The 25,400-nt window shown below is 36.7% G+C and overlaps 1 protein-coding gene across 4 annotated transcripts in view; it reads right to left on the minus strand.

Annotated features, from left to right (window-relative positions):
• Nucleotides 1-25,400, minus strand: part of mv (lysosomal-trafficking regulator mauve) — a 282,285-nt gene that overhangs the window by 139,217 nt on the left and 117,668 nt on the right. For all 4 annotated transcript variants that reach the window (XM_081758816.1, XM_081758815.1, XM_081758813.1 and 1 more), the window contains exons 9-11: nucleotides 16,956-17,065; nucleotides 1,711-1,954; nucleotides 1,015-1,233 (exon numbers count right to left, since the gene is read on the minus strand). In XM_081758816.1, coding sequence (XP_081614942.1) covers nucleotides 1,015-1,233; nucleotides 1,711-1,954; nucleotides 16,956-17,065 — 573 coding nt within the window. The remainder of the gene's footprint in view (nucleotides 1-1,014; nucleotides 1,234-1,710; nucleotides 1,955-16,955; nucleotides 17,066-25,400) is intronic.

A 25,400-nucleotide genomic window follows, 5' to 3' on the forward strand; every position in this document is an offset into this window, starting at 1 on the left:
GATCGTGTAGGTCATCCATCGACAGCCACTGTGCTCAAAAACATTGAAGCTGTTCGTGAGTTAATTAACACTGATTGACATGTGACTTATCGCGAAATTCAGGGGACCTTAGGCATTGGCATGAGCCAAATACAAATAATATTGCATTATCATTTAGGTGTGAAAAAAAAAAAAAAAAACTTCGTGCTCGTTGGATTCCACACAATTTAACTTAAGCACAAAAAGACGTGTGAAGTGGTGCACAGCTATGACGAAACGGTTCAAGTCTGGATCATCTAATTTGCAGTTTAACAGGTTGTAACAGGTGATGAAACATGGATTTATGCATATGAACCGGAAACAAAGCGACATCTGTTGTGTGGGTGTTCTGCGATGAACCTAACTAACCAAAGATGTTCGTGCACGCAGTGTCTCCAAACAAATGACTGCATCATTTTTTGGTAAATCAGGCCATATTGCAACTGTCCCACTGGGAAATCGCAGAACAGTCAATGCAGAATGGTACACAACCATATGTTTACCAGAAGTACTGAATGTGAGCAGACAGTGCAACCCCAACCGTCAAATTATCCTGCATCACGACAGCTCGCACACACCAGATGCTACAAGTGATTTTCTGGACCAGGAAAACGTTGAAGTCATGACATCCGGTTTATTACCCTGATTGAGCCCCCAGTTTCTTTTTGTTCCCAACAATCAAGAACATGTTCTTTTGCACTTCAGAAGAAACCAACGAGGCATACAAACTGCATGTTTCACAGGTACCAACTTCGGAATGCATAATTGTTTCAAGATATGGTTCTATCTTATGAAACAACGCACTGCTGCATAGGGAGATTAATTCGAAAAGCAATAAAAAATTGCTGTACTTTGATGTTCTTGCGTTCTATCATTTTCTCGAGATTTTCAGTGCACCCCTCGTAATATATCTCTATAGTTTCGAAGTCTACCGTAGCTTCACAATGTGAAATGGAACATACTTGTTTTGATACTAAATTCTTAAATCATACTTACTTTCTCTATCCGAGATATCCCAGTCTGAGATAGAATTATTCAGGGTATCCACCAACTGCGATGACGGTACATTCACAACACTACCAGCTCTACGTAAGTTGTTCTTGCGCTCAATTCGCAACCACATAGAGACCGAATACCCGTGAAGCCAAGCTGACCAGCCAAGATCTGAATTCATCGGTAAAGCCATTGAAAAATTCGCCCATGCTGATGGTATACCTGTATTAAAAAGTAACAAAGTAATTATTTTCGTCATGCATGATGAATTAATAATAACAGTAATAATAAAAAACATAATTTACTTTCTCCAATCACAGTACAAGATGATATACTTCTATTTAGTTCGTTGAAATTGTATTTTTCCTAATTTGTAACATTGTGTATGTCCTGCTACAACAACAAATCACATTTAGTAATCAAGTCATTCTCTATGAAAAATATATGATATAAAAAATCCTTTTTACTGTTAAACCAATAACAATTTAAGCCAGTTACAACGAAACTTGAGTATAAGAGGTAATTTGCTTTATAGATATTTTTAAAATGCAATTATTGACATTCATAAATATGATGCATACAAAATTCTGAAGGTTTTACATTCTTTTTAAGCATACTGGTAGATATGAAGGAAAAAAAATGTGAATAATATTACATTTTAAAAATAGTTAAAGCAAGAAGAAAGGGAAAAGTTCTTACCGTCTTTTTTATGTTGTTCGTGAAAAAACTTTGCCAAGTTTTCAGCAGTTTTATCCTTTGTACTGTAATTAGGGACCCGTATTTCCACTACTGGTCCGAAGGGTTGAGCACTCTTAGCATCCGCTTCACTTCCAGGATCACTGGGTGGTTCAGTACTGTTGCTTACAACAGGGAAACATAAGATCTGAGGAGGTTGAGGCTGACCAGTTGTGACCAAAGAGATCAAAGGAGTCAAGAGAGATTCCTATAAATTTTTCAATCAGGATTATTAACGCTTGACAATGCTTAAAAATTCGAAATTATGTAGCATTGTTTCTAAAATTAAAATAAGATGCGTAATCTTAATTATCTATAAAATAAGATGTCTTAACTATCCATAAAATACAATGATCTGCAAAGGAAAGAAACAGTTCAATCCAATACACCCAACTTTAAAGTACGAACCCCTTTCAGGACGTGTGAAAACATATAGTTGACAGGCATTGTATCAGAAGCTGACTGGAGAGCTTCCTCGTGGCTAAAAGGTTAGTCTACTCACCTTTGGCCTATCCGTTTGAAACTCACGTGGTTCGGGTCACACGTTAAGTTATAGGTCCACTTCTCATATAGCCTCGCTGCTGAAAGAGACACAAAACTCAAAATCAACTCAAGAAACTGACTTGAGATATACTATACTAATGAATAAAAAAAGTGAAGTTCAAACGGCGTGTGCTGTATGTTCATCGAATCGGCCCATATTTTCTTCAAGCTCTCCACACCATACTCCTGCAGCAAATCTGCTAAATCAGCACATCATTCCATACTTTCAAGAGTGTACACACATAAAATTTTCTTATTCAAACTTAGATTGTTTAGATCAGTAGTTTTGAACCGACTTCAGCGGAGTGGTGCCGCATTAGCAGGTTGTCCGAAAATAGGTAAAATTTACTTTCACTGAGAATGCAGCCTAAATCCAAGTGTTGTGACTCCTTGCACATGGCAGTGGCAAACTGTATATCGTGTCATTTGTAGTTTTGTAAGCAGTGTTGGTACCGGCCAACCTTGTCTTGCATTTACGCAGATCTTTCAATCCTATTTGAACTACACGATAATCGTGTCAAGATTTGCTAATACATATAACATAGCACTGATATTGCATTGACTTCCAGCACATATTTCAATATACGGTTATGTGAACTCACAATAAACTCATACAACCATGTCCGTGTGCCACGATGCTACTTGTACTGCATGCTCACACCTACGTCTCATATTCATCGGCCGTTCCCATTCGGACGGTGTTTCTTTAAAAAAAAAAAAAAACGTGTTAGTAAGGAAAAACTGCTGATGGAATGGAAGTGTGTCGACTTCGAAAACACCAGAAACACACCCAAGTGATGAAAAAACAACACATGAAAGTGACATAATCAAGAAAATCAATTTCTTTAGACACTATGGCAAGGATAATTTAACGTTTGGGTTGATTCTGGACCTGGCAGTTGAAAATCACCACTGCAATTATGTCTTGAATGTTCCGAGACCCTATCAAATGACGCCATAAAACCTTCGATCTTTTTGGCATATTTTATTTTAAAGTATGGCCACCTCAAAAAGACACCAGTTTAAAAGACGAAGTACTGAGACTCTGCGTGAAAGAAGTTACATGAAAAAATGTAAAAACCATCGAAATATCTCTTCTGAAGTCATCCACAAATTGCAATTATTTGCTATTCAACTTGAGTCAACTGATATTGGCAACCATATTATTTTTCTCTGCTTTGTAAGATATCAAGGTGATCAAGATCTGAAGACAGAACTTCTATACTGTTCTGATCTATTTTACTGTACCATTAGTTTAAAGATATTCAATACTCTCAACAATTACACAGACACAATGGATTAGATTGGGGCAATGTGTAGGTTTGTGACTAATCCATAACATGGTATCGCTCAGATGCAGTACCGAAGATAAAAAAGACATTTTATTTATTAAGACATTTATATTATTAAGAAATGCTCATGAAGACATTTTATTCTCGCACTGAATGATTCACAGGAAACACCTAGCACAGCACGATTCACAGGGAACAAAATGTTTCAGCTGACTTTGTCCGGAACGACATGATCAAGATTATAAACGAAATTCGTATTCGCGCTCTCAATTTTAAACTTTTCGAATCGCTTTGTCTAGCTATATGTTCATATCAATACTTACTACTTTATATGCTGCAGAATGATAGTTTTCGAGAGGAAAGGTCGTAAGGTCTTCTGTCGCTTTTTCGAATTGAGAAAAAAATGAAGGAATTTCTTTGAGATCAAAATTCAATGTTGGTAGAGCTCATTCTGGATGCAGAATGAGAAGCTTAACTTTCATACTTAACAAACTTCTCTTCTTAATGACTGAAACTTACTTCTTCAGAAGACTGACAAAGTATTTATTCTCGGTAATACAGCAGATGCATTCGGGAAGAAAACAGCTTGTCGCAAAACATCTACATGAAAATAACATGGATATTCTTCTCTTCTTGATGAATGTCAGACTGTTGGTGACCAAATAAAAGGAAAAGAGATATTGGCTGTCATACGTCAAGATTTCAACAGGTTGCTTGAAAATTCCAATCATCCCAAGGGTCAGGAAGAGAATCCTCGTCAAAGAAATATTTGCATAACGGATCCTTTCACGGAAGACTTGGACTGCCATAGAATTATTTTTCAAGACAGAGAAGGTTTCGCTAACTTTCAACTCCATATTCAAACACAAGTTAATAAATCAGTTTTGGTTATCCTTGAGTAAAGAATATTCCGATCTGAGAAGAAAACCTTTGAATTTACTAGTGACTTTTTCAAATGTGAAACAACTTTTTCTGCTAGCTGTGTACTTCAGACACAATACAAAAACATAAAATTGTTAGTTTTAACTCTGTGAAATTAACTTTAATACTTGTCATATTTCGACTGGACCGTTACAAACTGCTTGAAATGTTATTCCACTTCCATATACAATCGTCTTGTCTTTTCTGTCAACAAGTTCATAAGATAATAGTGAAGGAGATAAATAAGATTAAGAAATTTAATAAAAATGTTATAACTTTAGATATTATGCAGGCTGCTGTAAAAACTTCTAAGCACTATTCTTTCAGTAGCGCTAGTGTTCTGATTTTATAAAACTTCACCTATGGAATGATGAAGAATAGTGAATGTGATATTCTTCATAGCCATTTCCTCTGTTCGGTTCAACTGAGTCTATAGCTCGAGCAGGCTCGGTTGGGTGAACGTTGGCTCGGCATATTTTTCGGTTCGGCTCGTTAGCGAATGAGTTGTGAGCCGAGCTGTTCGAGCGGTTGATAGGCCTAAGCCCGAGCCGAGCAGTTTTGAACATGTTTAGCCGGTGCTTTATAACTTTTAACAGTTTTTGGCTCGAGCCGAAATACTTCCTCCTCTGGATCTCAAACTCAGAGCCTTCTGAATGATGTAATTGCCTAAGCTTCACGACTACCGAAGTCGACAGACAACTACGTAGTTTCTAGTATTGAGATACAATCCGCCTATCTTTCATATTTATCCACGGTGTTGTTGTAGTAATAATAATAATAATAATAATAATAATAATAATAATAATAATAATAATAATAATAATAATAATAATAATAATATCATTAATAATAATTATATTGTTTATGTGGAATACTTGAAGAGAGTACTTGAAACTACACACAGGATTTGGCTCGTTTAGGGTCGACTCGAAACTCGACCCGAATTCGAGTCGAGTTGGAGGGAATTTTTCGAGTCGAGCTCAAAGATGTATATTTCTAGTCGAGTCGAGTTTCACAGAAAACTCGCTCGAACTTGCTCGTGCCCATCCCTAAACACCGTTAACAAGTGATAAGAAAATGTTCGAAATGGTGACTATTTTCTGCGATACATTCTTTATCATTGAAATTACCGTCTATGAAGCAACGACTGCGATCATGCGTCACAATCATGGTCAGACTCTCACTGTACACGTAACACTTGCAATGTGTGTTATAGAAAACGGGCACCATTTCGAATATTTGTTTCAGTAAACAATTGAGATGTATGAGTAGCAAGGAGACCCTCCTAAAACAAGCACCGAGATGGTGAGAAGCAAGAGGACTCGCCTTGAAACAAGCATCTCAATGGTGAGGGTCCATGACATTTGGGCGCGAGACGTTTAGGTGTGAGCTCCCTCGTAGCTAAGAGGTTAGCGTACGCGCCTTTGGCCTGGGAGACCCAGGTTCGATTCCCGGCGGGAGCTCATGTGGCTCGGATTCCACGTTAATCAGTAGGTCCACATTTCATATAGTCTCGCTGCTGAAAGGGACATTAAACTAAAATCAATTCAACTCTAGTTTAGGCGCGAGATGTTTGTGAGCGAAACGTTGGACGCAAAACCTTTTATACAAATAGGTTTCCTACCTGCATATACTGTATTTCATAACTAGAATCCGGATGTTTAGGCACTAAAATATGAAAATAGGCACTGGAAATTTTAAAAAAAAACTTCCACAACAATTTTGCAAAAACTAAATATAACATCTTGAACACAGAAAAGTTCCTGCAATACATTCCCTCATGTCATTTGTGTTAAAAAAAAAAAAAAGTTTTTTCTTAGTGTTCAGTTATTTTAAAAATGTGACTTAAAATGTGTACAATACTGCACATATTTTCATTTTTGTATTTTCTTTTTCTATAATAAATTATTAAAACGAATGGTACAAAACATAGGAAATGTTTATTAAGTACTAGTCCGTACCAAGAGGTCAGAAAAAATTAATAACAGCTGTTTTTGGTATAAAAGTGGTGTCTTTAATGCTATGGGTGGGTGGTTCAGGAAGTGAGTATTTATTGAATGCTTTTTTGTTATTCGATCTGTCCATTAGGCCGGATAGTTGAGACTCTATTGTATTAACAGAAAGTTATTTCAAATTTCATAAAAATAGGCACTAACTATTCATTGAAATAGGAGGAGTGGTCCAAATAAAATTTACTGTAGGCAGCCTGTGACACCCCAAAATAAACTTCTATCCTTTATAATATATCTAACATAAAGGAACGATATTGATCGACTTGGCGGTTTATTGATGCACTTCTAAGGACAGGGAAAAAAGCAGAACTTAGTGTACGAGGCAATGCTTCGAGAAGAAACTCTACCAAGGAAAGAAGAAATGTTCGGGCAGATGAAAAATTCGTACTATTGTACAGAAATTTTGTGATATTGTAGAATACTTGCTGGGTTTGGCCCATAATTCCGTCATGTAATGATAATGTCATGGTAAACGTAACATAAGATTTTTTTTCCTTCTGCATTATACAAAAAATTTACTAGAACAAAACTAGCCCTAAGCATTTAATGCAACTGAGACTTTCAGTGACTGTTTACCATAGGGCATACTGTAATACCGTAACGAAAATTTAGTTTTCGAAGATTTTCATAAGAAAATTGATGTCAAATTTCATATTTCTGAATTTCTTAAGTTGTGCAGTTATTTATATATATATATATTTTTTTTTTTTTATGACAGAGTATTTGTGATATTAGTGCCTATTTCAAGGCTTTTGGTGCGAAACCATCTGGGTTCCCGTTATGAAATACATTATAGTTATAACCCATTTAAATAGATTAATATATTTAGATATTTGGCTTTGCGCCCAAACATCTCGCGCCGAAACGGCCTTGCGCCCAAACGTCCTGCACCGGATGGTGAGAGGCAAGGGAACTCACATTAAAAAAAGCATCTCGAAGGAAAAAAAATTATTACTACGTCCACGTCGTTGTTCCTGAGAAACGCTAAAACTAGATTTTAATACATTGATAAAAACACACCTTGAAAGTTTAGAACAGCTGTCTATTTAAGTGACATCTGTATGATAGAAATTACATCAACAATGTGGACAAAGTAATGAACACCCGTTTCAAAAAGAATATACGTATTACGAAGAATTATTTTGTCCAAATTATCGATCGGCTATTGGAGAAACGAATACATAGTCTAGTTTATATTAATAGCCGCTAGATGTCAGTTGTCTTCTGTTTTGCTTGGTAACCGTCATATGTTTAAAATGGCTACTCCGCAGCAGAAATAATTTTGTGTTCTCGAGTTTGCGAAGTGCATTCCGTGATTACAGTGCAAAGACGTTTCAGGTTGAGGTACCAAATTGATCCTCCGAATGGGTGGAACATTCGCAGATGGTATCGACAGTTTGTAGATACAGGATGTGTATGTAAAGGAAAGAGTCCTGGCCGCCCTCGTGTTCCTGAAGAAAATGTTGCACGAATTCAAATTGCTTTCCAACGTAGTCTTTCAAAATCAACTCGTCGTGCCAGTCAGGAGTTACAAGTGCCGACAACAACAATTTGGCGTATTTTGAGACGTCGGTTGGTTATGAAGCCGTACAAGTTACAGCTGTTACAAGCTCTGCGTCCTGGTGACAAACGCAAACGTGTGGTATTTTGTAACGAGATTCTGGATGCTATTGACAATGATAAGACTTTTGCACAACGCATCGTGTTCAATGATGAAGCGACTTTCCGTGTTAGTGGTCAGGTAAACAAACAAAATGTTCGAATTTGGGGCCTACAGAACCCACATGCAGTCACTGAACATGTACGAGATTGGCCCAAAGTCAATGTGTTTTGTGCGATATCCCGACCATCTGTTTACTGCCCATTCTTCTGTAATGGAAACACGGTTAACAGTCAGCAGTATCTCGCTATGTTATAAAACTGGTTGTTTCCGAGGCTGCACAAAGACAACTTCATTTTTCAAGACGGAGCACCCCCTCACTGGAGTCGCCAAGTGCGTGAATTTCTGAATGAAACTCTACCGAACCGTTGGACTGGTCGTCAAGGAGCTGGCGACTTGGCATGTCTCAGCTGACCTCCACGGTCACCGGATTTAACCCTGTGACTTCTTCCTGTAGAGTTTCGTTAAAGGCAACGTTTATGTACCATCACTCCCACAGAACCTGGAAGAGTTGAAGAACCGGATCCGTACTGCCATAACATCAGTGACGCAGGACATGCTTGCCCGAGTGTGGGAAGAATTTGAGTATTGACGTGATATTGTTCGTGTCGCTGATGCAGGACATATTTAACATCTGAAATTTGAACTTTGAACTGTAATTTGAACTTGAGAGGTTCGTAAATATGTGTGTAAAATTTCATATTCGTATGTCTTAAAGTTTAATAAATATATGCATTCGAAATACGTATATTATTTTTGAAACAGGGTGTATTAAGTTCTGGAGAATCAAGTGTTTTTGCTATAAAATACCGGTTTCTCATTACAGATTTAAGAATAACTGCTTCTATAACCTTACATGGTAGTGGTGGATCAACTATGGTGTAATTTGGTAGCATTTGCGAAGATATCAGAAGTATTAATTTTCCTAATCTGATGTGTATTTCTTGAGATATTATTTTTCAACTGTTTGTAACTTTGATTTTGCCGACTGTTCGTAATCCATCTTGATTTTGCCGATTACAGCGCCATCTATCACGCAAGGATAAAAATGTTCAATATAAAGGTTACAGAATATGCAATAAAAAATGGCGGTTCCTATTTAAGATTTCAAAGTTGACCCCCTCTCGCCCCCGCGGATGGGGGTAGGGAGTCGAGTGTGGTATCTTGGATGCAGGGCCGGCGCTAGCAGTTTTGCCGCCCTAAGCGGTACTTTCACATGCCGCCCCTTTTAGACCTAATCTGCAAATCTTATTTTGATAGGCGTTCAAGTGTCACGAAAAAGTAAGATGACCTATTTAAAAACATGTACGAAATGGGAAAGTCAACAAAAAATTGAACTACCTCTCTGGAATGCTTAATTAATATTTAAACGACTCCTTACATTATGCAATATTCAGTATGCTCGATTTCACTGTATATCTGTGATATACAGTAGCACATACAGAAAATATTTTTTTAAAAAAATATATGCTTTAGTCACGACTAAGAATTTTAATTTTTAAGCTTATTTTATATCAAAAGGTGTTTAAAATAAATTATGGAGCATGAAGATAATGTAATGAATCAGATATTAAGGCGAAACTAAGTAATTAGAATAAGCCTTATAATGTACTTCAATGTTACAGCCAATTCGTGTTCTATTGATATCATCGCTAGACCACTCAAGCGTGTTTCAGACATGGAAGAACGTAGACAGTTTTTAATAGAAAACTTCTTTCTCCACCTGCTACTGTTACCGATAAGGTTAACAAAATCCTAAATGCAACAATGACATTGGGAGCAAAATCATGTTCCTTAATTAAAGTCTCTTTTGGTGAACACTTAGGCTTAACTATAGCGGATAACACTTTCAGTTCGTCTTTCAAATCACTGGGGTTAATATTTTTCGATTCTTCGTGTGTTAAAATGCTGGTAAGTTTAGTACACTTTTCAGACAAAGGTTCAGGTGTATATCTTTAAGATTCCTTATATCTTAAAGAAAATCGAAATACTCGATGATGTTTAAGTTGGTCAAACCTTTCTCTTAAAGCTAACATAATCACGTCTAGAACTTCGTAATAAAAATCAATCTTGTATCTTATTTGTGGATCTTTAATAGCTTCATTCTCTGCCTCGTACTGAAACTGTCTCTTCTTTCGACTTCGAGCTTGCACTGTATTACCTATCCGTGGATCATCCATATCTAATGCTGATGCCAACTCTGTCGCATCAACTGAGTAAGATTGAAACTTTGAATCATTTCTGCTCCTCTTAAAGTACCCAGATATATTTTCAAGAAACCCGACTGCATCCAACACATGAGAATCAATGCTTTGGAGACTTCTGCTTACTATGTTTATGTGAAGTAAAAAGTCATGCTAGATAATGAGTGAGCAAAGGAAAGGAAAATCACGCAGCTGGTTTGCTATACACAGGGCACTGTGGGCGACCATTCTATCTGTTCTATTGTCGTTACTTATTTGAAGTAAGGCATCATAAACCTCCCCTATGGAGTCAGATCATCAATTCGACTCTCCCACCTTGTGGTGTTTAGTGGTCTTAAAATGAGACTGCTAATATGTTCCTTTACTATGACCCAACGTTGAACTGACGTAGAAAAGTCAAACTTTTTTAACTATACAAAAACTGAAACGGCGTACTGAGGTGCTGTGGTTGCATCGTTAACGACAAGGTTTAATGGATGGTTCAGACGTACAGTCAGACGATGACTATAGTGTACATACTACGTAGTCGCCAATTTATCCAGCAGAAAATACGAAGTTGTCTATCGAAAACTAAAAAATCACGTAATGCATGCGTAATTGAGCAAATTTTTCTAACAGACATCTCTCAAGAAAAAAATATGCGGTACGGCTTCCTATATTCGGAATGAACAATTTGTAAATTGGTTAAAAACTCACTGCTAGAGTCTAAATGTCTGTAGATGCTGTAGGCTAGAACAACCTGTCTCAAGTGGGAGTGTACCTTTTGCATGCTTGGTGTGGAGCGTTAGAACATTGCTGAATAGAAATAATATATATATATAAGATACCATGATAATCTTATCCATCCTAGCTGAAAATCTTATCTTATCTACGCCTCTGCATGGGAAACATTGAACGAGATACCTGTGGCTAGTGCTCTCAACGGGTCGGGTCGGGTTGAAGACCGACCCGACCCGACTCGTGACCCGAATTGACTGACCCGACCCGTGATCCGATCCGATTGACCTGACCCGACAACCCGACCCGAGCTGACCCGACCTGTAACCCGACTCGAGCTGACCCGACCCGTTTGAGAGCACTACCTGTGGCTATCATCTATTCCAGGCAACCTGATAGGAAACTCCCCTCCCTCCCACCACTCTCCAGTACAGAGGGGAAAGCAAGCCGTTGACCTTCACAGGGAGGGAAGCTTTTGTAATAAACGAAATTGTGTACACTATATATAAATTGCATTTCTAGAAATAAGAACTAATTCGTTATAAAGTTAATTTCCATTATTGTTTCACTTACGAACCGGGAGAGGAAGAAAACCAATTGTGTCGACATTCTGTCTTTATTTACAATTTCAAGGAAGGTAATCTTCTGTCTGTCTTGGTATCGAGTACGCAGACTACCGACCTGTGCAAATATTGTATGAATTTAGCGTGTGTGGTAACTATATTATATATACTGCCTTATGCAGAGTCGTTTTGACGTATGATTACCGTCATATTAAAGGCTTGACTACTGCAGGAAACATATGTTAGTCAAACTATTCAGTATGCCCGTCAGAACGACTCTGCATAAGGCCCATAGTGTCGTGTGAAATTAGTGTATATTAAATTGTATTTTGTATCCATTATATTTTGTATAATTTATATTATCTTAAACAAATTTTAGTGTATATTAAATTGTAAATAATTGCGTATTTAGTGCTTTGTGAAGCGACAATTCATGATGCTTGCAGTAGTTCTGTGATAAAACATGAGCCCGGGAAAGCGTTACGAAGTGGTGAGAAGCGTTGCATTTTGAATATCTTCCATGCTTTAAGAGAACAACACCCTAGTTTAACTGTTGGAAAATTAGCCGACATGACTGGGAAACAGACAACCGTAGGAAAAGTAACTGTTTATAGAATTAGGCGGGAGGCTAAATTTAATGCAAGTAAATTTAAAAGTTCCAAAAATACACGTACAAGTATTTCCCTCGCGGAAAACTATGACGACTTCACGAAATCGGCAATTTGATCAAAGGCACATCAGTTCTTTTTCCGTAATGAATTGCCAACGCTAAATTAAATTTTGGCAGCTGTAAACACAGATGATGAACTGTCTTCCTTTTGTCGCACAACATTCCATACGCTGTTGAAAATAATGAAATGCAGATATGTATCGCACAATAAAAAGTCTGTTGTAGTTGATATGGATGACATAGTATTGTGGAGGAGAAAACATCTCCGTTTAATTAAGAAGTACGGAGCAGAGGATAGGAAAATGTACTATCTTGATGAGACATGGGTAAATGCTTCTCATACCATGTCAAGGGTAATGGTAGATGAAACTGTGAATTCCAGTAAACAAGCCTTTCTTTCTGGACTCTCCACTGGACTTAAGAACCCTACCGGTAAAGGTAAAATATTACCTTGGTTTCAGAACATATTTCCACTTCTAAAACCGAACTGCGTGATAGTCATGGATAACACATCTTATTACAGTGTAAAGGTAGATCGGCTTCCCACCATGTCTTGGACAAAAAATAAAATAAAAGAATGGATTCAAAATAAAAGCATCTCTTATGACGACTCGTTCGTTAAAACTGAGTTAATTAGTCTTATACCTCCTGCAGTCAAAAGTGAATGCCGCAAGTATAAAATGAACAAAATGGTGGCCTCTTCAGGAAGGGTGGGGACGCGGTGGCTCAGTGGTAGAGCGTTCACCTCTGGTGCTTGGGGTCCCGGGTTCGATCACAGCCCCCGTCAAGTGAACTTTTTGGGTTTCCTCCCACTTTCTTCACTCCGCCATTTCATTCATTACTGATCATCACCGTCTCCTTTAGCCTAACCGGCAGAACCGTGGGACGTAAAACTCAAAGATTTCATTTCATTTTTTTCTTCAGGAAGGGAAGTTCTCAGAATACCCCCTTCTACTGTACACTTAATCCAATTGAACTGATTTGGAGTCAAGTAAAGGGACATGTGTTCACGAAACAATAAACGTTTTACATTTAGTGAAGTGAACACCCTTTTGGAGTAAGGGTTAAAAATGATAACAGGTGAAAAGTGGAAAGATTGTGTTCAACATGTAGTGGAGATGGAAGAAACGAAATACTGGGAACTTGACAGGATATCTGACGAAGTTACAGAAAAAAATCGTTATTAACCTTGGAGACAACAGTGACGACTCTGGCGAGATTGACTAAAGTATGAATACAGAACCTCTGGAGAGCAGCAACTGATACTAATACCTTTTACTCAGTATTATTTGTCCTTTTGTGTGTATTTATATATGTTGATTTTATAGAGGATTTGAAGTCACCCATTAATTGAATTGACCTCCAGACAAGAGTTCCGTGAGAACTCCAAACTTTTGTTGAGACCGTGGTGCTCCGTGGTAGAGCGTTTACCTCTTGTGCATGAGGCTCTGGTTCGATCCCAGCTCGTGCTAAGTGGGCTTTGTGGCGGACAAGCACTTTTTTTGCAGATTTTCTCGGAGTTATTCATTCATAGCACTATTTCATTCATTCTCGTCATCACAGTCTCCTTTAGCCTATCCGGCATAACTGCGATACGTAAAACTCAAAGATTTAATTTCATTTCCAAACTCTCCTTTTCCCTCAACGGTCGTCAGCACTGTTGACAACTCCATTTTTATTAAAATAGTCAAGTAACAATTCAAAAGTCAATTTCCTTTATTATCAATTGACTAAATTCAAGGCCGACGAAAGGGCCGGGGGAGGATTGCAACCGCACAAGGCGCCAAATTTTAGGGGATTTTCGGGGCGTTAAATTCACTATGATGATTAAGCTGCAATAATTATAATTTTGCTTGCAAACGGCAGACTCAAACCTGGGCCTGTTCAAATTACGTGGTATCTGTAGTTACTACTTCGTGTCAGGCTTCAATCAATCTGGGATTATTTTTTTAATTCCACCATAACAAATTTTCCTTTCTTAATAAACTCAGAAGACTTTAATCTTGATGAATCTTGTATGTGTGATGCTTTACCGTAAATTTATCGCCTTGTGTTAATAAACAACAAACAAACAAAAAAGATACTTTGATACCATCAGATCAGGTGCACGGACGAAGAGAAAAACGTAGGAAAATGATTTCATTGAAAAATAATCAATAGAAACCAGGACATTCGCCTGAGTTGAGGCGCCCGGGGCGAGAGGCATGGATTCACTATTATCAGTGTGTATACATATGGTTATTTTCCTTCTGTTTCTTTTTAATGTAAGAACACCTGTATATCAGACAGAAGAACATATGTTTATAAGAGAGGAAACAAGAAGTATTTCATTATTATTATTATTATTATTATTATTATTATTATTATTATTATTATTATTATTATTATTATTATTTCAAGTTTTATTGTTATCATCTTAACGCTCTGATAATTTACCCATACATATTGTACTTGGTTTCCGATTTTATATTATGAAATTATTGTATCAAAGCAGTAAATACCCATTCAATTACCAACCCTGATATCCATTGCCATTCCAACATTATGTCACAACACCGACTGCCAAAAGAGAAGGAAAATAAACAATACAACTGTTCAATAAAATTTCCATTATAGTGACACATGTGCTACTTACTAATGCAGGTAAATGTAATTAAGTGTTTTAAAATACGTAGTGTTATTAGGCCTGTGAAAGTTGTAATTTATTATTTAGGCCCAGACACAATTAGATACACTCTATACTTCCGTATGCGGGGGCTGATGGTGGAAGACGGAACACCAACATTCACCTGTACTTGAGCGTGGTGGGGGGAAAACTTCTTTTTTTTTTCCTATCAGCTTATGTGAAATAGAGGATAGTAGTTTGATAATTGAAACTGAGTGGAAATGTTCTGAATTTCCTGAGTATTTTCCTGAATGCGAGTGAAGTAAGTTCAATTATAGCTATTCTCAGGTAAACAAAATTTAATTTTTATATGTGGACTTATTAGGAAGCATTATATTTTGACAGTATTATTTTATTTTATTTTTCAAATTTTGCAGCCCATTAGACTTGCCGCCCTGGGCGGTGGCACGGCTCGACTCCCCCCTTGCGCCGGCCCTGCTTGGATGTCCCCCTTCGAGACGAACAACTTTTCTTACAACTTTTTGAAAATCCGATTTCTAGTTTTCCAGATATTCCCAAAAACAGTTTTAAATGTCTCATATTTCGTTTGTAAGCCATTTTGATTTTTGTCGATTACAGCGCCATCTATCACGCAATGAAAAAAAAAGATCAATACAAAGGTTACGTATTTTTTCAAGGAGAATCAGAATATGCAATAAAAAATGGGGATTTCTATTTAAGATTTCAAAGCTGACCCCTCTCCCGCCCCCGGGCGGTGAGGGCAGGTGGTCGAGTGTGGTATCGTTGAATGTCCCCCTTCGAGACGAACAACTTTTCTTACAACTTTTTCAAAATCCGATTTGTAGTTTTCCAGATATTTTCAAAAACAGTTTTAAATGCCTCACCCAGTATCTATCTATCTATCTATCTCCCTCTCTCTCTCTCTCTCTCTCTCTCTCTCTCTCTCTCTCTCTCTATATATATATATATATATATATATATATATATATATATATATATATATATATATATATATATATATATATATATATATATATATATATATATATATATATATATATATATATAGGGTTGTCATAAATTTGGGAACTGAAACTGAGACAGTCATTAAAATATTTGGTTAAAGTACAATGCCAAATACTTAACAAATTTACAATTAAGTAACGTGGAATAGAAACTTTGTCACTATTGTACTGTTGGATTGCACGAGTGTAGAGCAGGAGGTATTAGATATGGATCGAACTGATTCCCATCTGAATCCAGAATCGATTCTCTTGCTGTAGAATCAACTATAAATTCGATTCTCATACATTTAATTCAGACCATCTCCAAAAATTATTTAGCGATTGCCAGTATTACCATCCAAACACAGCGTGGAACCGAAAATTTCTTGCAATGACAAAAGAAGCCCATTAACTAAGACCTTCAAGTTAGATTAAATTAAATTGATATTTACTACAAAGAAGTAACCTCAAAATACGTGCGTATCAATAAAGGGAAATATATTCCTTAACATCGGGACTCCTGGCCTTCCCGAATGAATCAGGGACAGTGAACACAAAACCCGCTGATAATCTCCGAAAAACGAGATGTATGGCAACCTTGTAGCTATGATCTTCATTCAACCATAGATAGGTTTACATCAAATAAGTTTAGTTGTAGTATAAACGCGCACCATATTGATACGCTAACTAAAGATTATAAATGATAAATTAAACTAAATATAACAATAAAACAGAACATCATAAATAAATAAACGATTGAAAATAAGTACACATTGCTTTTTAATACTAGAGATGACCAATTACTTAGCAACAGAATATTTGTAATGAGGCCATTACAGAAGTTTTTAAAATTTACACATTTAGTCAAAATTCAATTACATGAAGGTTCGCACAAAAACAACTAACCTGGCATAAAGAAAAATTACAGATAAGCATTTATATGACAACACATGTGAAAATTAAAGAATTGTCGTTTACGAAAATACAATCCACTTACTACGGGAGGATCATCAGCTTTGAAAAACCCAAGATACAATTCCAACTCCTGTGGAGTAATGGAAAATCGTGCCAGCAATGTCACCAGATCTAAAATGCTACGTTGGACTTCTGGAAATACAAAGAAAAAAACATCACTCAAAATAATTGTTGAGAATAAAACAAGAATCCACAAAATAATTATGAAGTAACCTGACTATATACTCAACTAAAAACAAAATACTGGATTCAACATTAAGGTTCAATACTCACACAATCTTATTCTACTTTCCTATAACATCTACTGTTCACATTAGAGTTCTCGAAATTCTAGAGCACCATCCACTACATTAGCTATATTCTATTACTTCCTTCCAGAACAAATTTGCTGGTGTGGTCAAGCGGCCTAAGGCATTAGGCTGACAGTCGCAAAACTTGTTTGTCGAGAATTCGAATCCAGCTCAGAGCATGAGTGTTAACTATTGTTCTTTCACCATTCATTTAATTATCATGATCCATTTTTCATTGTCTGTTTTAATCTAGGAAGCAGAAATGTAGATTGTAAAATTCAAAAGTATGATACATTATCACCTTTCAGGATATTAGCTGCTCCTTTGAACTCTTGAACTTTTCACTTCAGGATCAAAATACGCTGATTTCTCTTAAATGTAATGATATTATATATCATTATCTCATAGCTTAACCTCTGTTTCGATTTGTAAGACAACTCTGCTCCCGTATTTCTCATCTTCCATTCAATTCAGGTCAACTTAATCCTGCTTTAAATAGTTTCTCTTCCCATTAAAGTGAGTTTCTTATTGGTTGATTTTCGTGCAAACTTTCTGGTTCCTTTTCCTCCTATAACCTTGCCTTCTATACCGATTTTCCCGCTGAACTTACGACTCTACTTGTAGCATATAGTACGTATGAAGACATTACAGACTGTCAGTATTTCTATAGTTTACTATTCAGATTTGTTGTCCACCTATTATTCCCCATGATACTGAGAGACGAGGCGTAAGTACTCGAGGCTTACGCTTCTTTACTAATGGATATCTTGCGCAATTATGCGATTAATGGTCATTGTGGTCAGGGTTGGCAAGGTAATTTACTTGTTACGTATTTTACATAAATTACGCGTAATTTACTAGTAATATACGTCATGTAGAAAACCAGTTTTTTACGCAGACGTAGAAAACTATATTTCTTTCATTTAAACTAAGATCATTCTGAATAGTCGGTTATATTGTAAGCTTAGTTTTCTTATTTAAGCATTAAAAAATTATTATCTTCTAAACATTATATTTAAAAGTAATGATTTCATGCCAAATCATAGTAATAAAAGATAATTTTGGATAGCCCCTCGCCGGCCCACTACTACTTTCCACCTATTAGCGCACACACAAGCACAACCACCCAACATATAAGCACACACATTAAAAATATGTGTTGGTTCGGATATGTTTGAAAGTATCGAGTAACCTTTTGATTATAACAATTTATTGTTATACCTTTGCTTTTAATACAAAACTCAAAACATTTCAGTATACTTTGAAACTTCTATTAGAAAAGAAAAAGAGATTGACTGTTAGGCTCATTTCACCTTCATATTACACACTAACACACACACACACATAACTGATTCGAAAAATACTGAACAGAATATTGAAATAATGAAATTTTAGAATAAACTGATTTGTTTCTCTTCCACGTCCCAACGATACTATATTATAACGGTAATTAGATGCTCTGACTGCCGTTATGATAAGTTAATTATGCATCAGTGGGATGCCTGTCACGTAAATAAAAGATTAAATGGTTGGTTTTTATATTTTATTATAAAATAGCTGATGATGATGGTAAAATGGATGATTAAACTGAAAGATCCGGAGTTCTTTAAACAAAGGGGAAGAATTTAAATTTCTGATTACACCGGTCTACACATTGACCAGAAGGGTCTCGGTTTATGACCGGGTGTCTCGTTAGCTGAAGGCTAGATCGAGACGGGAAAGTTAAAACATGCCAATGCAAGGCTATGCGTAGTCATAGAGTGATGACTTCCTTTTTCCTCAAATGAACCTCTTTGAGAAAACAATTCAAATATGGTTTTGTCTACTCACGTATACCACTGCCTGATGCTGTCCAAGGGACTGGCTACTGATTACGAATCCGTTGTTGCTTTTGGAACGTTTATACGACGCACTAACACTTGTCTTCGGTTGACGAGGTCCTTGGTTCAAACCCGCCGCGGAAATTGGATCCTCTTCTTCTTTCCTCACTGGCGTTGCCTCGCAGACTCGCTGATCTCGCTGCTCGGCTTGGAACCTTGTAGTCCTGGGTTCGAACTCGGCTGGCGGCTGTCCTTTGGTGTCTACCTTCAGCGGATCGGACTGGAACCTTGGAGTCCTTCCTGTAGGTCGTCCTGGGTATAGGCGGTTCTGGACACTCGGACTGGCCGGATCAGCTACCTGGGCCTCTGATTCTTGAAGTTACATCCCTGAAGACTGGCGCCGGGTCCTATGAGTCCTCGCGCAGAGCGACGGCGTCGACACACTATTCACTCGTGTGAAATGGAATAAGACTCGACGAGTAAACTTTCTAATTCTGGGCTTATATATGAATAAGCATCCTGGTTTACTCATATAGGTTTTTAATTTTAATCTGGTGAAAGTGTGTTACTGTGACATCTTCGTTTCTATTTCTAGAATAACAGTTTGTACTGAAATCGTACTTGATGTCTACAGCTTCACACAAGAAATGTGAATTTCTTGATACTCAAAGATGATTGTTAAAATAAACGTATAATTCACTCCATTTTATTCGCATGTTCGCTACAATATATACCACTTCATTTAGCACTGGGATATATTGAATTTTCGATGTAAAAGTTATTAGATTCTCATTTTAAACACACACAACTGAAAAAAATATAAAAACACCCAACAGAACATTATACTACAGTTTTCGGAACGAACCAATTTGTTTTGTTCTTTTCTTCCAAGTCCAACAACAACACTAAATATATTACTTCTCTTAGCACTTAACTATCATTTGAACTTTTAATGTAGAAATTTTTCATGCTCATAATTAATAGACAAAACTGAAGAAAATACTTAACAGAATATTGAACTACTTGTTTCTTCGTTGTTTTTGGAAAGAAACAATTTGTCTTTCTTCCTAGTTCGAATACTGAATATATTTCACTTGGTTCCAATAATACTGAGTATATCATTTCATTTAAAACTTAGCCATTATTTTAATTCTAAAAAAGATGTTACATGCCATTTCCATTATAGTTTAGTAAAATTTGAACACAATACTCTTAATCACACTAATATTCATCACTTGAGTGGTCTTGTAATTTGAGGGTGTAGTATATTTGAAGTAGTTTCTTCGAACATTCGAAACTGAGCCGGTTCCTTGTGACGTTATGGACAAAGGACCAATTTGAGAAAAGTCTTTCAACTTGCGCTGAAGATGCTAGGATGTTCAGTAACTTCATAGCAAATTCCGACAACTCCTTACGTTGCCGAGTAGCGAAATACCAGAATGTGCGTGGTGTTGTAATTCCCTTCTTCATAAGTTCTTCAAATTTTCCACATTTTCCCCGATATTGCTGGTAGCTAGTTATTCCTGAAGGGCCGAGGTTTTCCAACAGGAACTCCTCTACTTGTTCGTGATGCTTTTCTCAGACATTGCAGAAAGTTGTCACATATGGTGACCACGAAGGCTTACCATTGTTGTTCTATTGCACAATAGTTTCTCCCACGGCTTCTCTGGCATAAAACTTTTCTCGATTACAGAGGGTTTAAAACATGATACATGTTTAATGGGTTTTGAACAGTCACGCGTGCAAACCGTATTATACGATGCTACTTTACAAAGTCAATACAAAATTCCCAGTTTATGCTTACGGATTACGTTTTGCAAAATCCAGCTAGATTCTATACAATTTTAGGAAGAATTTTTTTAAAGCTCAGCGCGTAGAACGTTTTCTTTTAATTTGTAGACCTGTTTCTAATTTTTTACGTACTTTACGTATTTTTACGTAAATTACGCGTTTTTACGTAAATTACGCGTTTTTACGCGTATTTTACGCGTCACGTAGAAAACCTTTTTTTTACGCGTAATTACCCAACTCTGATTGTGGTACGTAGTACTGTTCTTGATATAGTTCTTTGAGATAGCGAGTTTTCACGTCGCATCAAGGAACAAACTTTTTGCACCACATTCGGGGTACGCATGGGCCTCCGATAACTATCACGCCCATGGAAGGCCCAGAAACAAGGGTGCCCGTTTCCCTCAGATTAAACATAGCGTTGATTCTTTTCTTTGAGGCACGGTAACGTTCTGTCATACACTGTTTACTTATTTGGCTATAATTATAACCAATGTCGGGAACACTACTTGCCTCTTGCAAATAAACACATAGCTCTTTCGAACTATCAGGAATAATTTTTCATGCGTGTTTACGTATGCTGCTACCCAGCGGTCGAATTCGTTAGCACTAACTTACAACAACCTTCTTTAATGTAATGGAGAGCCTCTAATTGTTTTAGCAGTGAGCCCATGAGTTTAAAGCCTCGAACAATTGTAAAGCCCATAAAAAGTTATCAACCAGCCTATAATGATTTGTGGAATATATTGATGCTATCGCCAAACGATATATGAGTACTTCTAATTTTAAACTGATTGATTGATTTTAGGATTTAATGCGAAAGGTTAGCGGTGAAGCTATTGATGCACATCACGAAAACGAAAATGACCAACACATACAAGAACTTCAGAAATAATAATAACGAACAAACACACGACTTTCGAAAACGGAGAATAAGGAATAAAAATGTTATCAATTACAGAATTCTACATAAAATTAAAACAGTATTCACGAAAAACATAAAATAATGAAGAACAACCAAAAACGAACAAGAAGAACGCAGCTAAAATATATCTGGACTATCACAACGTTTGTTTCGTAACACGCAAGGACATGAAGGGACGGAAGAGCGTAGGTAAATGAGTGGCCAATGTGCAGCGGCGAGCCTAATCCAAATCGAAGTCGCACCGGCACATACTTATCTTACTTTAGACAAGTATACTAGATGTCGGAGTGCATATGATGTGTGGAGTGCTCCTCTTAAATGTTATATATTGTGGTGGCGTTTATATAATCTGTTATTTCTTCAATGTGCTCTGGGTCGAGTTCCACACTAGTTTGTAGGTGTGTGTCCCAAACACGAAGAAAAAAAAAGTTACTTGGATTTTTGTATGAACTGACACTCCCAAGTGTGATAGTATAGTTACCATTCCATGGTGTAATCTAGCAACATTGTTATTGATGCAATTACATAATGGTAATACAATGCATTCAATACAATGATAGAATAAAGTGCGTTCATGATCATATATGTTCGATTTACGATAGAATTATCTGTCTTTGCAAAAAATGCATGAAGAATAATTCTTAAATTTAATTCAAAACGAATTTAATTTCCGAAAGTGCTCATAAATAACATATACAATTTGTACGTTATTTATATTTGTATATCTAGCGAAATATAAAATATATACGCGTCAATAAATAAAGATATTCTACAACGTTTCTAAGAAACACTATACACTGAATGTTGCCCTATAGCAATTATTTTCCATATTCAAAAGCAATAAATTCTACTACTACTTATTCTATTTATGTTGAGTTGTTTTTGAGTTTGACGTCCATTTCAGCAGCGAGGCTATATGGGACGGGACCTACTGATTAACGTGGAATCCGAACTACATGAGCACCCGCCGGGAATCGAACGCGGGTCTTCCGCGCCAAAGGCGCGTACGCTAACCGCTTATTCTATTTATGTGTAGCATACTATACCTATATACATTATTTACTGCAAAGTATTCAACATCAACAAATAAATCTATTGGAAAACGTTCCTGAGACAAACTGCAAACAGAATAATACCTCATTTAAGAATTATGTTGAAAAATATCCAAGCAACTTCATTTTGCACGCTGTAGAACCACCAAATTTAGAATTTAAAATTGTATGCGTACCCTTCTAAGAATGTAAGTACTAGTATATCATCAAGTCTGCAATTTATACATGATGTCAATGATTTGCTCCATTCCAAGAACAGACAGATTCCGAAATAGTCAAATGTTAACGAACTCATCGTACTCATTTAACACTTCCACCAATATATGTTATTCACATGTGTACTCGTATTAGGTTTCTAATAAAACTTCCATATTTTATTGCGCGTAAAGATAGAATTTTGTACTTCCAATTAATATTCATAGAAGTAGCAAAAAAGATAATTATTTCACCAGAATACGTACGGCAGTTTTTACTCTATATTTAATTTATATTTTAATTTTGCATGAATTTATTTCTTCTTAACAAACATCTTTCATTAGGAAAAACTGACGCTTCCTCGTAAAGATTGGAATTCCTACACCGAACCAGCCTCACACCTAAACGCCCTTACTCCGAAACTCCCTACACCAAAACAGCCTAGACTCAAACAGCCGAATTCCAGAACTACTACATACACTATACGTAGGCATATAATTTTAGAATGAATATGCACTTATCCATTATATTTTAAAGCCTAGTAACTTGACGCAGAACCCGACTTTTCACTTTCAGCGCCCCAATACTCTCTCATTATGTACAGTAAGATGCTTTCATCTGCATATTGTTTCTGTTAACGATCTATAAAAATAGCGAGTGTATTAATGTAAGCCCATTGATATGTTATTTTATTGCATTACGAAAAGATCTAAAAGAAAATCTACTTATTAATCTATATACAAGCTTGTCTTAACCTTGCAATGACGGCTCTACCAAACGTTATTAACACAATTATCATTGTAAAATAGAAACCTTTCTTTTGTACAAAAACACAACATTTTTTAAATGACAAGTCATTAATATGCACGAATTGTCTTAATATATATGAAGTTTCACCCTTGTGTAACGGGACGTAAAAAACGATCCGTTCCATAAAATCAAACACCTTTGCCTTGGTATGTGTTCAGCGCACCTGCACCAGACTTTTTTGAAGCATTTACTTCGGCGTATTTTTTGAGATCCACAAAAACTCATCTATTATTATTTAACTCTGTAAGTAAATATAATCTTATTAGTTTCGAATCAGGTCGTTTCCAAAAACATTCGCGTTCTACTTTCCACCCGGAAACAAGTGAAGTGTTTCCACCAGGCTATCCAGTCAATTTCGCAGATCGGTCTGATCGAAATCTACCCTCAGAAAATATAATCTCTTTCAGTTCAATTACCAGTCGATTTGTCGCCTTCGCCTAACAGACGATTTGAAGTTTTGTTTACATACTCGACAGCCGAAATTGAAGTCAGTTAAACTGAATCGACCACAAAAGTGAATTTTTTCAGTTTTACGTCCCACGAATATATGTCGGCTAGGCTAAAGGAGATGGTGGTGATGAGAAATGAATGCAATGGTGGAATGAATAAAGGAGAAAACGGAAAATCCTGAGTAAACCCACGCACACGGTGTTTGCTTGGCGCGAACTGGGATCGAACTGAATCGACCACAAATCGACTACGTGAAAACTCCTCCTTAGCAGAGAAGATAGGCAAGATACATCCTTCCAAACAACTTAGAAACAATGACGACTCCAGCATCAATTTCTTTGGGGAGTGGAGGTAAAGAGAAAGGCCGGAAATTTGGGGGGCAGCCGTTTCTTAATATACGACAAGGATAGTTTTGTATTATTTTGAACTACATGTCAATACATGTCTAATGGGGTGGAATGTTGTAGAGGACAGATATTGCCACTAGAGAGGCGCTGGCCCCTTGCCCCTCTAGCGACGTCACTACTCAGAAACAGGGTTGTTTCCTTTAAAACAAAATGTTTAAAACAAATGATTAATACTTGTTTTAACCAATCGATTTTGTTTAAAACAAATTTTATATATATTTTAGACATTTTGTTTTAAACACATGTATTTTCAAGGCTTGTTTTAAACATGTTCATTTTCAGGTTATTTTATTTCCAGACGAGAACTGAAATACACTTTGACATCATTTTCTGCAAAACATCGTTCGCTAAAGATCGTTACGAGCTGAAAACGATGTTGTACACTCCACATCCAAAAAATTGCGACAGCTAACGCCGTGCAGTTAGGCCACCCAATATACACCTTATCCCATAATCGTGTCAGGTAAAGAGACCCCTCTCTCCCCCTTTCTTCTCTCCCATACTAAAATTAGCTAACAACTTAAGCGCAATTCTAATTTCAAACTACACATGTATTAGTATCGATAAAATGAAATAACAAAACTGAGACGAAACAACATTCATAAGTTGATGCATGGTGAAACTAAAATACATGCAATGAAAAATTGAAACAAATGGATGTCTAGTACACAGAGAATCAGAAATGAGGCAGAGAGAGAGAGAGAGAGAGAGAGAGAGAGGTTGAGAGAAG

This window comes from Thermobia domestica, chromosome 5 (assembly GCF_964235325.1).
Source record: "Thermobia domestica chromosome 5, izTheDome1.hap1.1, whole genome shotgun sequence".
NCBI classification, from domain to species: domain Eukaryota; kingdom Metazoa; phylum Arthropoda; class Insecta; order Zygentoma; family Lepismatidae; genus Thermobia; species Thermobia domestica.